Raw genomic sequence first — 13,880 nt, forward strand, 5'->3', positions numbered from 1 at the left:
CACTAGTGGCAGGCCTTGAACTTCAAGTCCTAGGTGAAGATCTTGTGTTGGCTGAAAGAATATTTAGCTTTGAGGCTACTGCCTCCCCATGGTCCATCTATTCAAAATCTGAACTAATCTTTTCCTTTCTCCCTTCCACTCACATTAAAACGTTCCTAGTAAAGTCAAAGCAAAGAATGACAAAACACCAGCATCCTGCAGAGTAAGTGATATAACAAAGCAGGTGTATGGATCTGAATTGACTAGTTTGGATTGGTTAGTCCTCCTGTGGATGTGTGTAGCCCAGCCCATAAGTCTGTTGTCAGTGTAGTTCAGTAAAAAGTGATGTGGTGCACTGTGGCGTGGCATATGAGCCAAGAGTCCCTAGTTCAAACTTTCAGTGAATTCAGTGTCCCTCAAAATACGTGTTCTCAGGATTGCTTGGGGTCCCTTGGAACTCATGAGAAGCTTGTCTGCTTCTACTGATTTTTCTGCAGTAGTACAGAGAGTATTGAGTATGTCTGGAAACTTCTCACACAAATATAACAAATTCCAGCATATCTATACAAACTGTATGAGAGCCCCAGAAGATTAATACATTGCAATTCCAACAGCCCTGGATCAGGTGAGCCAAGTGGCCTGTTCAGTAGTGATAGCAGCTGCTTGGCTTGGCTTACTCCTTGCTGCCACTGGCCCTCCAGAGCAGCAGCGGCTTACTAGGAGCTTTCCTATTAAGGCCAATCCACCCCAGTTGATACTGGAAGACTACTTAGAGTGGCATATTTAAAGCAGTGGTTCTTGTGCATTTACCTTTCAGATGATCTTGTATGTTGCATGTTTTGTCCTTTTGTGTATGCCTGCTCCTTCTCACCTAATTTCCTTCTCATTCTAGACCTGTTACCATTGGGATGACACCTGAGACCCCCACTGGAAATCTCCAATCTATTGAGAAAAAAAAACCCAACCCGGAAGTGAGGAATGTGCACGGATGCTGAGTGTTTGGGAATGAGAGGATGAGTGAGTGAGAGGCTTAAAACACACCACGGTGAAAATCCAGCCACGGCAAACAGCAGCAGCGCTGTCAATGGAGCTAATCACTGACTTGCGTAGCAGCAAAACCTTGTCATCGCTTGCCTCCAGGAAGTGGGAAACAAGTGCTTTCCATACTTCAATGCAGTCTCTTCTGACAGAGACAAGGACTACCTTCTGTGTCTTTTGACCAGTGGAGAAGGAGATGAATTAGCCTTGGAGAAAGGAAAGCTAGCTTCAGGTTCAGTTTGAGTGCTAATATCTTTTAAGGTCTGGCTTTCGTTGCTGGAGAGGAAGGAGGAGGTGGGATTCCCCAGCCTGCCTCATATCAATTTGTGGGGTAGGGAGGGAGTTTTTGGCCGCACAACGCTGTCAGTGCACGAGAGAAACGGGAAGGGTGAAGGATTTTCTTTCAAGAGTGAGTGTGTGTGAATGAGGCGGTATCTACATTCTCAACTTTAAGTCATTGCAGTTAATCTTTCCCAAAAGAGAGATAAATACTGAGAAAAGAGGTTAGTGGTTGCATTTCATAAACTAACAAGTTCAGTCTACTTGAAGCAGCAGAAAAATAAAGAGTTTAAGAGGGGGTGGGGGGCAGAAGTTGCTCTGTCTAGGGCTTCTTCAGGGAATCGCTGGTGGGATGTTCAGAGCTCCCGTCGTGACACTTTTTCACGATCTTGTTTCATTAAAAAAGCGCCTTTCCTTCCTTAATTTTGTTCAACTGTGAATGTAGAAACCTTGGGGGTGGGAAAAGGGGAGGGTGTCAAGAAACTCTCACGTGCTAGTAGAGAGATTAGGATCCATTTTCTCCAAATGGGATGTGAGGCTTTAAAACAAAAAATAACTATTAACTATTCTCCAAATTGGCAATGGGGTGGCGGGAGTGGGGGACAAAAACCCAAAGGGAAAAAGCCCATCTCTTCACATGAACAAAACAGCCCAAACCACAGACACACACACACACACACACACACAACTGTGCCAAAGAATTAAAAAGGAAAAAAAAACACTTCAGGAAATATTTTGGATTGCAAAAATAAGGTTGAAATTCAAATGTTCAAACAACGCAAAAAACAAGATAAATACAATTTGGAAACTGCTTGGCCTATTTGTGCTCTTTATTTGATTCTGATACGGTATTCTTGCTGCACTTCAAAAGGAAAAAAATTATATAGATATATATATACTGACTTAAGCTTACACAGGACGGCACTTGTAAAGGTTATATTTTTCCACTGCAGTTGAAGATTAATAAAATGGTGTCAAACATTCCCCCAGTACTACTATTTTTTTACTATTGATCTTTCCAGTAAACAGGGAATCCTTTTTTTTCTTTTTCTTTTTGTTTTTTTTTTTACAAAAAACAGTTGGATAGGCAGCTGTCTGCTAAGGTCTATAGTGTACCTGTTACACCCCGTATAGCTGCATAATTTTTTTAAAGCAATCCTTTTCTTAAAATTCCTACCAGCGGTTGAGGAAAGGAACAAGTCAATATTCATAAGAGGGATGAAGGGGTGAGATGCATTTGCTTCTGACTATGCAGCTATTGATATTTTAGGGGCTTTTAAAAAACAAATGCTTTTCAAGCTTGCCTTGTCTGGTAGGATCCTAATATCTTACTGGAAGCATTTTAATAAAAAATTCTCATCTTCTTCCTCCTTGTGCCCTCTTCCCTTTCCCAGGCTGATCCTGGGCTGTTTTTTGAGTTGCCCGTCCTTGTTGGAGAGCAAAGCATGCTAGATTTCTTGTACAGGGTATCTGATGCGTGCCTTTCAGTGCCAGATTCAGGACTGCAGCCCCAAAGTGCCGACTTACTGAACCAGAAAAAAAAACAGGTGGGCTAAAACGGGAATTTCTAGCATGAGTCTGAAAGATTAGCTTTTTACAAACCTGGGTCCACCTTTTCTTAATGCCTTTTTTCCCTTTGGGGTAGGGGGTTTCTTTGAGAGAGAGACACCCACAAAACGAAAGCCATTCCTGAATTGGGGGAAGGGGTGTGTGAAGGGGGAGATATCTGATCATTCCTCAGTGCTACTGAACTCTGTCCACTCTTCAGCTGTAGGCTGCAGGCAAATAAAGTACACTGAGTTAGTAGTGGAAACCAAAATCTCTGTGTATTTTTTTCCCCTCTTTCCACTCACTGCTTACGTTTGAATATGGCAGTAGCAGGTGCTGCGTTTCACCCCAGTCTATCTCCTGTTTGTTGGCAGAAGCCCCTCTGCACTTGCTTAAGAGGCAAGCTGAGCTGTCTTTGAGCCCTGCCAATTAAAGAGTTTCCAGAAGCTTTCCCCCTTGTTACCATTCCTTATACATCTATAAATTGTGCCTGTTGGCCATGGCGAGTCATAGTTCTTAAAGCACAGCCACTGCCACTCCAAATACTTGATCTGCTTTTGGAGAGAGGCAGTAAAATATTAAGCGACTTCCTCATGACAGGCCTCTTAATGGAATATATCCCTTGTCTTTGTGTGTATCTCTGTGTGTGTGTGTGTTGGGCTGGCCTGTCCCAAATGTGCATGTTTCAGCATAGCTTTCTGTAAGCTTGCATTTTTTCATCAGTTTTGCTACATTGAGGTAAATACTGTGCAACTGGAAAATTGTTTAAAAGCACTGGTGCCATTTGTGATCTAGATTGATGCTTGTGCTTCAAAATGTTTTACTTTCTTTGATGAGGCTGCCAGCCAGGAGCTGCTGCTCTATTTTTAAAATAGTTCTAATAAATAGATTATCTTGGGAGCAAGACCATATAACCTGCACCCCTCAAAGGCTGAATGCTGCCTGCCTGCCAAGTGCTGCTTGGACCCTCATGGTCCGAGGCAGGGATCAAAAACAGGAGACTTAGAGCGGGACCACAAGTGACGCCTGACACAGGTTGGACACTAGTCAGCTTCCCTCAAGTTTTGATGGGAAATGTAGGCATCCTGGTCTTGCAGCTTGACTCTCTGACTGCTGTCCAATGGACTTTTCAACTGTCACTTGTCCAACATTCTGCCAATCTGCCTACATTTCCCATCAAAACTTGAGGGAAGCTGGCAAGTGTCCAACCTGTGTCAGGCGTCACTTGTGGTCCCACTCTGAGGGTCATCCTGGTACACTAGAAATTCTTTTCATGAGCATGTAGTTGGAGAAAAACTATTGTGAAGCATGCGTGCTTTGTAAATAGTGTTCCCTAGATCTCAGTCAGATGTTCCTAACTGGGTTTAGGAGGATCTGAAATGTGCTCCCAAAACTTGATCCATGCTGCATTTATATTTTGGGTGAGAACTGGGAGTGAAGAGATCCAGCCTCCCAATTACTGGGTGATGTTCCTTTGACCAGAGGGGTCAGGGGTGGGGGGAGCATTTGGCACCTCTGAGCTTAGCAGAAGCTAGGCTACCTATGTTCAGCATTTTATAACCATCAGCCTTACATATTTTGCCTATTAAAAAATCTGTTAGGTTTCTTCAGGGGTGAATGGGTGAGTGTGTTTTGCCGTATAAGGGATTTATTGTGAAAAGGGCCTGTAATGATTCATGAGCAAATGTTTGCTTTAAAAACTTTGTTATATGCCTCTGTACCTTAACTAGTTTACAAAGTGAGGCTTCAGTACTTTGTGTGGTTTGCCTCTGATAAATTCCTAACTTGTCAAGCCCGTGCACAAAGCCCTTAGGATGGACTTAAAGATGATGCTGGCAAGGCACAAGAATTCCTCCAGGGTCTCCTTTAAACTGTACCGTTCCTCATGCAAAACCAGCCATGCTTGTTAAATTAGAATAGCAATGGGTCTCTCCTTTTCCAGGTAGCCTAGCTTAAATAAAACACTGAATGCACTTTTTTGTGTATTCTAATTATGTGGGAGCATCTTCACCACCTACTTTTGTGTGACTGACCAATTTTTTTTTAATCCTTGGAAGTAGATATTGTAATATGCTAAAGTTACAAATTACTTGTTTCTTAGAGTAAAATACTTGGCAACTATTTTGAAATATGCCTTGTAGTGCTCTGCCTGTGGTCCCCCACCTTTTCTTAAATTGCACAAGGTTGTTGTGCCACTTGTCCCACTAGCAGCAGTACTAAAAATCTTGTTTCCAAACTGTCATGGTTTGTTTGCTGGAGCACAAAGGGTTGAAAAAATGTTCCACCAATGTGCAAGTCCCAGTCCTTAACTACTAGGAAAGGATGCTGGGCTTCAAGCTGGCTCAGGGTCAAGAAGGAGAATGTGTTGTAACTGGTCAGTGGGGAGGGGAATAGCTATATATGCCCAAAGGCTTTGTTTTTACTAATGTTTGTTTTTACTGTCCCTAACTGCAGATTGGAAGCCTCAGAGATAAAGGCTGGCTGTAGCTGTCTTCTGGGCACCCGTGTTCAGGAACATGCTGCTAATTGTTCTTTTGTTGCCTTCAGCATTTTTTTAGAAGCTTCGTGTGCTTTATAAAAACCAAACCTCAGTCTTTCTAAAATGGTCTCAAATTCCAAAGTTATCTTAATACAGGAAATTGATGTTGCTGCTGATACAGTGAGGGACTTTATTCTCTCCATTTACTCAGAAGATTGCAGGTGATCAAGTGAAAGAATTTTAAAGCTTCCATCTGCTTTTCATGATATTTGTATCCGGCTTTTCCCACCAAGGAGCTTGTGGTTGCTTACAGTGGTGGGGGATCCATTGGATCCTCATTCCCATCAAATAATAAAAGGTAACTGGCTTCTGTTCTATGTTTGAGCAGGGACTGAGCCAAGTCCAAATTAAATACTGACACTTGCCAGTTGTCCTTGAGACAATTTGGTGTGGAGATTTCTGAACAAACATCTCAGGCAGGTTTTCTGAAGTGACAGGATAGGTATTTTCTAAATTTTGTCTTAAATATTTTAAAAATTACCACAAACAAAGATGTCACAAAAATCAAGTGCTTTATTTGATACTGATTGGGGGGTGGGGGGGTAATAAAGAGACCTCAAAAATGTCTATTTAACCCCTTTAGATATCTAAATAAAAGATTAGCAGCTATTTATATCCTGCTTTTCTCCCCCAAATGGGGACCTAAAGCAGTTACAACATTCTCCCCTCCTCTGTTTTACCCTCACAGTAAACCTGGGAGGCAGGTGAGGCGTAGTGTGTGTGACTGGCCTGAGGTCTCCTAGGAAGGTTTCCTCGGTCTTCCCGCTCCTGTTTTGACACTAACCCCATTTATCAAGTGTACAGCTATTGTGGTGCAAGCAGAGGACAGTTAACATTAAGGTGGTCGGAGCAGCCTTTCCTGCTCACTTGTCACTATGAACATCAAATAGGGGTCCAAAGATATTCAGACATTTTGCTTTAGAATGCTGAGTCATGGAACCAGCAAGAGATGAGGCCAAGCTTTGGCTGTTTCCTAAACAGTGTTCCAGATCTGCAGCATGGAGGTGGAGAAGCATTACTCAGCGTGCATCAAGAATTAAAAGTGTCAGGCTCTAAGCCATCCTGGATTGTGTGTCCTGAGACCCTTCCAGTGGGGGAAAGGATTAGCTCTGGAGCAGTAAGGGTTATGCTCAGAGGCAGGGCTTTTTTTCAGCAGGAACGTGGTGGAACGGAGTTCCGGAACCTCTTGAAAATGGTCACATGACTGGTGGCCCCGCCCCCTGATCTCCAGACAGAGGGCAGTTGAGATTGCCCTCTGCGCCGCCGAGCAGAGATCGGGGTGGGGCCACCAGCCATGTGACCATTTTCTCCGAAGGCAACCCACTGAGTTCCACCACCTCTTCCCAGAAAAAAGCCCTGCTCAGTGGGTTCCACCTCTGGTGCAGTGTGCCACCATGAATGACAAGGTGAAAGTAACAAAGTTGATCCGAACTAGCTGTGATGCTAGAAGTTTGCAAGCCCTTACAGAACTATTGGGGGGGGGGGGTTCTACTGTTAGGAAAGACCACACTGCAAGAGAGCATGTGCATAGAGAAGGTGCCAGAGGGACAGCAGGAAAGTGAGGTGAGGCCATGGGTGGAATGGCTGTTACAACCACCAAGACTTTCCAGTGGGCCTAGGGCCTCCACACATTGGGAGGGGAAGGGCAGTGTCCTGCCCACCCCAGCTTCATGTGGTGAGTGGTGAAGGTGATGACACCTGGACTGCTGGGCGGGCAGGCTGCCTCTCCCTCCTTTGGGGGACAGTGGCCCAGACTCCTCTTCATGGCCATCTTCCCCCCCGCCCCGCCCCAGTCCATCCCTGGTTGAGGTCACTAAGTTAAAGAAAGAATTGCACTACGACTGTAACCTTCAGTTTGTCCCTCGCTATGCTACAGTCCCTGGAGCTCAACTTTATTCCCATGGTTCATAGTGCTTGCCTTGACCCAGTGAGTTTCTTACTCTTGATCCCTCTTCCTGTCCTCTGCTGTCATGATTTCTTGTCAAGTGCTCGCAGCTCTGTGGGTCCCCTCCTCACTTTCCCAAACACGAGTTTGTTGCATGCATAATTTTTTTAATGCATGTGAAGATGCCTCATTAGTTCTTTGCCTCCTCTAGGGCTGCCAAGCAATTCTGGTTTGCTGACGGCTTTGCCTCAAATTAAGCCTTGCCTTCGGCTAATTTTTGTCTTATTTTCAGCTGGGGAGACTCACATGCCTGTTAGATGGTGAAATTGTCAAATCTAGATTGTGTGTGTGTGTGTGTGTGTGTGTGTGTGTGTTAAGTTCCTCTGTGCATTGAAGAAACTGGTTTCTGGTGAGAGCAGCACTGAATCTCAATCTTGTTTAGAAATCCTCTAATTGGAGAACCTACATCCCTGATGTGTGTAGTGGTTAGTGTCAGATTAGGATCTGGGAGATCCAGGTTATAACAACAACATTTGATTTATTTTCAGGACAACTTAACACCCACTCAGAGCGGTTTACAAAGTATGTTGTTATCCCTACAACAATAATCACCCTGTGAGGTGGGTGGGGCTGAGAGAGCTCCTAGAAGCTATGACTGACCCAAGATCACCCAGCTGGCTTCAAGCGGAGGAGTGGGGAATCAAACCCAGCTCTCCAGATCAGAGTCCCGTCACTCTTAACTCTTAACCACTACACCAAATTGGTCCTCACATTCACATTCCTGCTCTGCCATGGAAGCTCGTTGGGTGACCTGAGGCCAGTCATACATTCTCAGTCTAATGTACCTCACAGCATGGTTGGTATGAGGATAGGAGGTGGGATGCAAGTTGCTTTGAGCCCCCATTGGAGAGAAAATGTGGCGTATAAATAAAAATAAAAGTAAATATGTGAAGTGGTAGTTAACTGTCAGGCTCCAGTGGGTCAGAGGCACACATTTAACACTTGCAGCACTGAAAAGGTTAAGGAACATCAAGGGGAGCATATTATTCTCCCTATGAAAGTAATTCTTTAGGATCCAGCTCAAAGTGCTGGTTTTGACCTTGAAAACCCTACCCTACAGCTGGGCAAAAGGTCACTGGAGTGAATGGTCACCAAGCAATTACAAGTAGATGGCTTAAATAAAGTCAGAGGTCTTATCTATACCTATCTTTATTTAAACATGCATTATCCTAAGAAGGGCCCACCACAGAGAGTGCTCCAGTATAAGCAGCCACTGATCTTAACCATTTTCAGGGCAGCAAATTCAGAAGGCCTTGCTCAGATGAGTGCATCTGCTGCGGTGGAATGTAGCAGGAAAGGTGGCCCTGCCGATATGTGGATCCAAACCGGTGGAGGACATGGTGGGGAGGAGGACCGTGGTGGTGGTTCATTAGTAGCTGCTGGGTGTCTAGTCACCAGTTCATTTTATTGGCCAGCCTTATTTTTGCAAGCTTGCTTTCATCAGTTAAGGAAAGTGGGAAAGTCAGTATATGAATTTTAATCAATAAAAAGATCCAGTACAATAATGTTTTCTCTGTAAATCAAAGTTTGAGAAATCAAGGTAATCCAGATTCTTCCAGACTTCATCCTTGTCCTTCTATCTGGCGCTTGACCCAGCCACCTTCCTCCCCAGCCCCATTCATTTTTGGGGACTGTTGAAAATGGGTAACAGCAATCTTTCCTTTTAGAGCATAACAGGAGGTCTAGATTCAAACTTGAAGCCATTATCAGTAGGTGGCCATAGTTTTCACTTACTTATTTACAATATTTACATCCTGCCTTCTGCCCAATCAAGGACACCAAAGTAGCTAACAATTATAACAGCATAATAAAATAATTATCAAATTAATTAAAAACTGGCAAAATACATACATAAAACAAAGGACAGAAAGCTCTGGCTTGGGAAGTTCCTGGTGAATTGAGGGGCAGTGCCTGGAGGAGGCTGAGTTTAGGGAGGGGACGGAGCTCAACAGGGATCGGATGCCATACAGTCCACCCTCCAAAGGTGCCATTTTCATCCAGGGCGACGGACCTCTGTAGTCTGGAGTTCAGCTATAATTCTGGGAGAACTGGCCTACCTGGACATTGGCAACCCTATAGAAAGGTTAGTTATAGCCAGCCAGTTCCTGTTTGTCTCTGCAGTGGCAGGCAACCCTGTATCACTTCAGCTAGGGGCTCACACAACAATGCTGCTCCCTGCAAGACAAAAATTCCCTGCACATATAAACATCTAGTATGTCAATACAAGCCCTGCTAAACTAGAATCCTGTTGCTCATGTGCTGTTTTTGTATGTGAATGCTTTTCTTTGTAGGGGGTGAAGATATGATCATGTCGGCCTTTGCCCCTGCAGTGGTACAAGCCAACCACTAGCTGGCTGACCCATCTTCCTGTGGGGGAGCAGTGGGTGTATCCTGCCTTTGCTTCTTGTTGGGTTTCCTTTTTGTTCCAGATGTTTTGGTTTTTGCTTTTTTAGTGACTTGGTCCTGCACAGTAAGCCAGGCAAAGTGGAGAAACCATCTTGATGTGGTTTATTCACGCACATCCCCCATCAAATCACCCATTAGAGCTAGCAGAAAGTCCTCATTTGCACTTCAAAGTATTCTGCGGCAAAGCCCCGCCCCCACCTGCAAGTGATGTATTCTTCATGACTGTTCTAGAATTTCTTTGTGAGCAAGTTTTATTTCTAAGCTCTCTCATCCTTGTGGTTTGAGAGCTGAACAAGCTGAGGCCTGTGAGGAATAATAAGGGAACAATGTGCAAATCCCAGCCCACTAAGAGGCTAAGGATTCAGGGGCTTGAGCTGCCTGGTTCCCTGCTCTTCTTTCTTTAAGTGATTCTCCACATTCTAGGTTTCCAAGAGCTTATTTTGCCCTCATTTGGGGGGGGGGGATGTTCCAGTTAATTTTACAGAGTTGGTTTTTTCTGCATAGTGGAGAAGCTCCAGCCCCCAAGTAGGAAAAACAGTTGCTCTGGGAGTGGCCAGATCACAGAACCATAGAGTTGGAAGGGCTCTTAAAAACCATCTTGTCCAGCCCCCTACCCATTGCAGGAACAGCCTAAATCATCCCCTACAAGTATTCATCCAGATACTGCTGCATTTGTCATCCATGAAGGGGACAGCTGCTTTACTATTAGATATTAGCTTAAACTAAGTTGAGCTCATCAGAGCTTGGAAGCTATTGAGGGTTGGCCATGATCAGTTCTTGGGTGGGAGACCACTAAGGAAAACCGGGGTCTCTATGCAGAATCAGGCAATGGCAACCTACTTCTGATTGTCTTTTGCCTTGAAACCTCCACGAGTAGTGGCTGTAAGCTGGTTGAGACTTGACAGCACTTATTTTTATTTGTTGTGAGAAGCTGGTTACTGGCAAGGAATAAAAGGAAGGAGGGAAATGATCTGAAAATCTGACTTCTACCATGCTTCCCTTACCTCTGTTGTACCTACATGAACAAAATAAGAACACTGATGAAGAAGACAAGCCATTTCAGCCCCTTCCCCTGATGAGCACGTTGGCCTACATTGCAGTGTTGGGTATTAGAACTGCTGAAATCACATGTGCAAAAAACCTTGAGCATTTGGGAAAATATATAAATGCTGCAATCTAGTATATTATTGTACAGCTGTTTGCTACAATATTCAGCCCAGTATACAGAACTTCTAAATTGTCCTTTGCCCCATATTAAAACTGAATAGGTACAGCGGAGACCACAAACAGCACATTCTCTAATGTGACACATGTGAGTGGTGCTGCTTGGAAGTGATGCCTTGGGATCTCATTCTGCTGAAACCCAATTGCTCAATGGAGCATAATAAAAGGTTTTCTGCACATGATTAGAGGTATTCCTTGATAGATACATGTTACAGAAGACTGATGCTCAAAACATTTAGGGTGCTTTAATATGACCCAACTCTCAAATGAAGCCCTTTCCTCATATGTATGGATTTATGAGGTACACTACATACACAAAGATGGAAGCTGCCAATGAGAACAGTCCCAAGCAGGTCTTCTCAACTCCTACTCAGGTCTATTCGGTGGGGCTTGTCTCCTATTTGACTTACAAAGAAGCTTACAAGAACTATGATCCATGGCAAAACTTAGAATGGTGTGATCAGTTAATGAGACACTAATTCCAGCTCATTTGGGCCTAGCTCCTCCTATATCTATAGATGAAAAAAGAAAAAACTACCTGAAAGCAGTGTGTATATTGTTGAATCACAGTGATGCAAACCTGCTAAAGTGCAGCCTTATATCATGAGGCTAAAAAAAGAAAACAGTAAGATGCAACATGCCCCACTTAAAAAACACAGACACAAACCTGGTTTCCATGTGGTATTAATGTTGCTATCTTGTACTGGGGGGCAAACCAGGAAGTTCTGCATCGTACTAAAGTCTGCAACGCTGGAACCTTTTCTCCTGAAAGACCTACGTAGGCACCTTGTTAAAAATCTATCTAGTGTGCCAGTTGAGATACGACACATAATTGCTGCTTTGAATTGTTTTGTGATATCACAATAAATATTAATGCTTGGCCCCCCCGCCCCCACCCTTGTTCCCTTTATTTTGAGCCTGAGGGATGTGATAGAAAGAGGTTTGCTAAATTAAGAGATATTGAAACCAAATCCTTTCGCCTGTAGAAGCTACCTTCTACAGAGTTGGGGCATTGGTCCACCTGGCCCAGAATCTGACAGAAGCAATTCTCCAAGGATTTAGGCAGATTATTTGTAGCCTGCTATTTTCACTAAAAAGAGCCCTGTGGTGCAGAGTGGTAAGCAGCAGTACTGCAGCTCAAGCTCTGCTCACGACCTGAGTTCAAACCCATCTCAAGGTTGACTCAGCCTTCCATCCTTTCGAGGTCGGTAAAATGAGTACCCAGTTTCCTGGGAGTAAAGTGTAGATGACTGGGGAAGGCAATGGCAAACCACCCTGTAACAGAAGTCTGCCAAGAAAACGTCATGATGCAACATCCCCCCCATAGGTCAGTAATGACTCGGCGCCTGCACAGGGGACTACCTTTACCTTACCTTAAGAATGATATTAAAATTTATTAAGAGAATTATTAAAAGTACTTCTAATACCAAATGGCAAGAATGAGAGAATAATGATCATAATTACAAAAAACATTACTGCAATAGGCATAGGTTATAAGGAATGGACAAGCTACAAACAACACACATGACAAAGGATGCCAGCTACATTACCATTTCGGTGTATGACTTGAAACCACCGAAGTACAATGCCCCCTTCTCCCAGCCTAGCCATCTTCTCAAGGAGGTAGTGGAGGCTGCTGAGAGGTCTAGGAGAATCAACAGGGACATGCTCCCCTGCCACTGTCCCAGCAAAGTACATCAGTCGAGACCAGCGCCATTTCTGTCCTAAAGCCAGGCCTGACTGAATCCATATGGAAATGGGTCTAGGCAATCTGCCTCCTCCAAGACTGTGTGAAGCTGTGACGGAACCACTTGCCCCAGAATGGAATATTTGCCACTGGGTGGTCATTGAAGTCATTTGGGTCCAGGGATGCCTCCTACCAGAAGGGTCTCTCCACCACCTCTTTCAAAGTGGTCAGAACTAAACTCTTCCACATGTATTACCTCCTGGACTCAGTCAACCAGCCCAGTGTGGCATGACGCTATTAGCTACAAGGGGCAAGAGGTAAGACTTTGGCATTTAAAAGCCTTCCTCATACTCTGAGATCCTAAACTGTAGCTCGCTTAGCTTGTGCACATCCAGCTGTGGGCAGAAGCAAGGTTCAGGTGGCAATTAGCCTTAGTTTTTTTCTAATATTTGTTTGTGTTTACATTCTCTGTTTAATTTTCTTTGTGTTATTTGATGGCATGGGGCATTCTCTATTGGGTTAATTTAAAAAATTACCTATTGCTCGCAAAATTCCTTTCCACTCTTTAAAGCAATCCTCATCACCTTGCGTCAGAGCTCAGAATACGTAATAATCATTTCTGACATTTTGTTATGGCATCTTCTATTAATAATTTTCTCTCCATTAAATCTCGGTAGTTTTTTTAAAAAACACTTTTTTTGTATTTTAACATTGTAACAGGAGTAAAAATAAACTCGAATTTTTGCACACTTTCAAAACTTGAGAACTTTTTTTCAGAATCCAAACTAGATCTTTTGACTATTTTCAAATGAAATGTGGCTTTGACAGGTTCTTTTGAAATCCCGAGTTTTACCCATGAATTTGAAGGCGATCCTATTAAAGATCGAGTTGCACAATGAATTACTTTCACATTTGGTGTTTTTTCCTAATAAAACCCATAAATTTGAAAGCAGCTGTAGTCAAGGTTGCCAACAGCCTAGAGAGATAATCTTCTACCCTTGAAACAGAGGCTTAATGGGATATATGTTATTTACCCCTGTGCCACGAAATGCCCCTGCCCATTTCACCCATCTGTTAAAGAGGCAAGACAATTTTTCTCCCCTAAAACTGGCAACCCTAGCTGTAATTTGAAATATTGGAAGTCTGTGTGTGTGCGTGTGTGCGTGTGGGGGGTCTTGAGCCCCACTAGCTCTCCATTGGCAACACTGCCTCGCAAGCCAATATGAAAAATCCAA

The 13,880-nt window shown here is 43.7% G+C and overlaps 1 protein-coding gene across 1 annotated transcript in view; it reads left to right on the plus strand.

Annotated features, from left to right (window-relative positions):
• KPNB1 (karyopherin subunit beta 1) overlaps positions 1 to 2,659 on the plus strand; it is a 48,620-nt gene extending 45,961 nt beyond the window's left edge. Inside the window, exon 22 of the mRNA XM_054992793.1 lies at positions 872 to 2,659. Coding sequence (XP_054848768.1) covers position 872 — 1 coding nt within the window. The 3' untranslated portion in view covers positions 873 to 2,659. The remainder of the gene's footprint in view (positions 1 to 871) is intronic.
• Positions 2,660 to 13,880: the final 11,221 nt, after the last annotated feature.

Source organism: Eublepharis macularius, chromosome 12 (assembly GCF_028583425.1).
Source record: "Eublepharis macularius isolate TG4126 chromosome 12, MPM_Emac_v1.0, whole genome shotgun sequence".
NCBI lineage: Eukaryota > Metazoa > Chordata > Lepidosauria > Squamata > Eublepharidae > Eublepharis > Eublepharis macularius.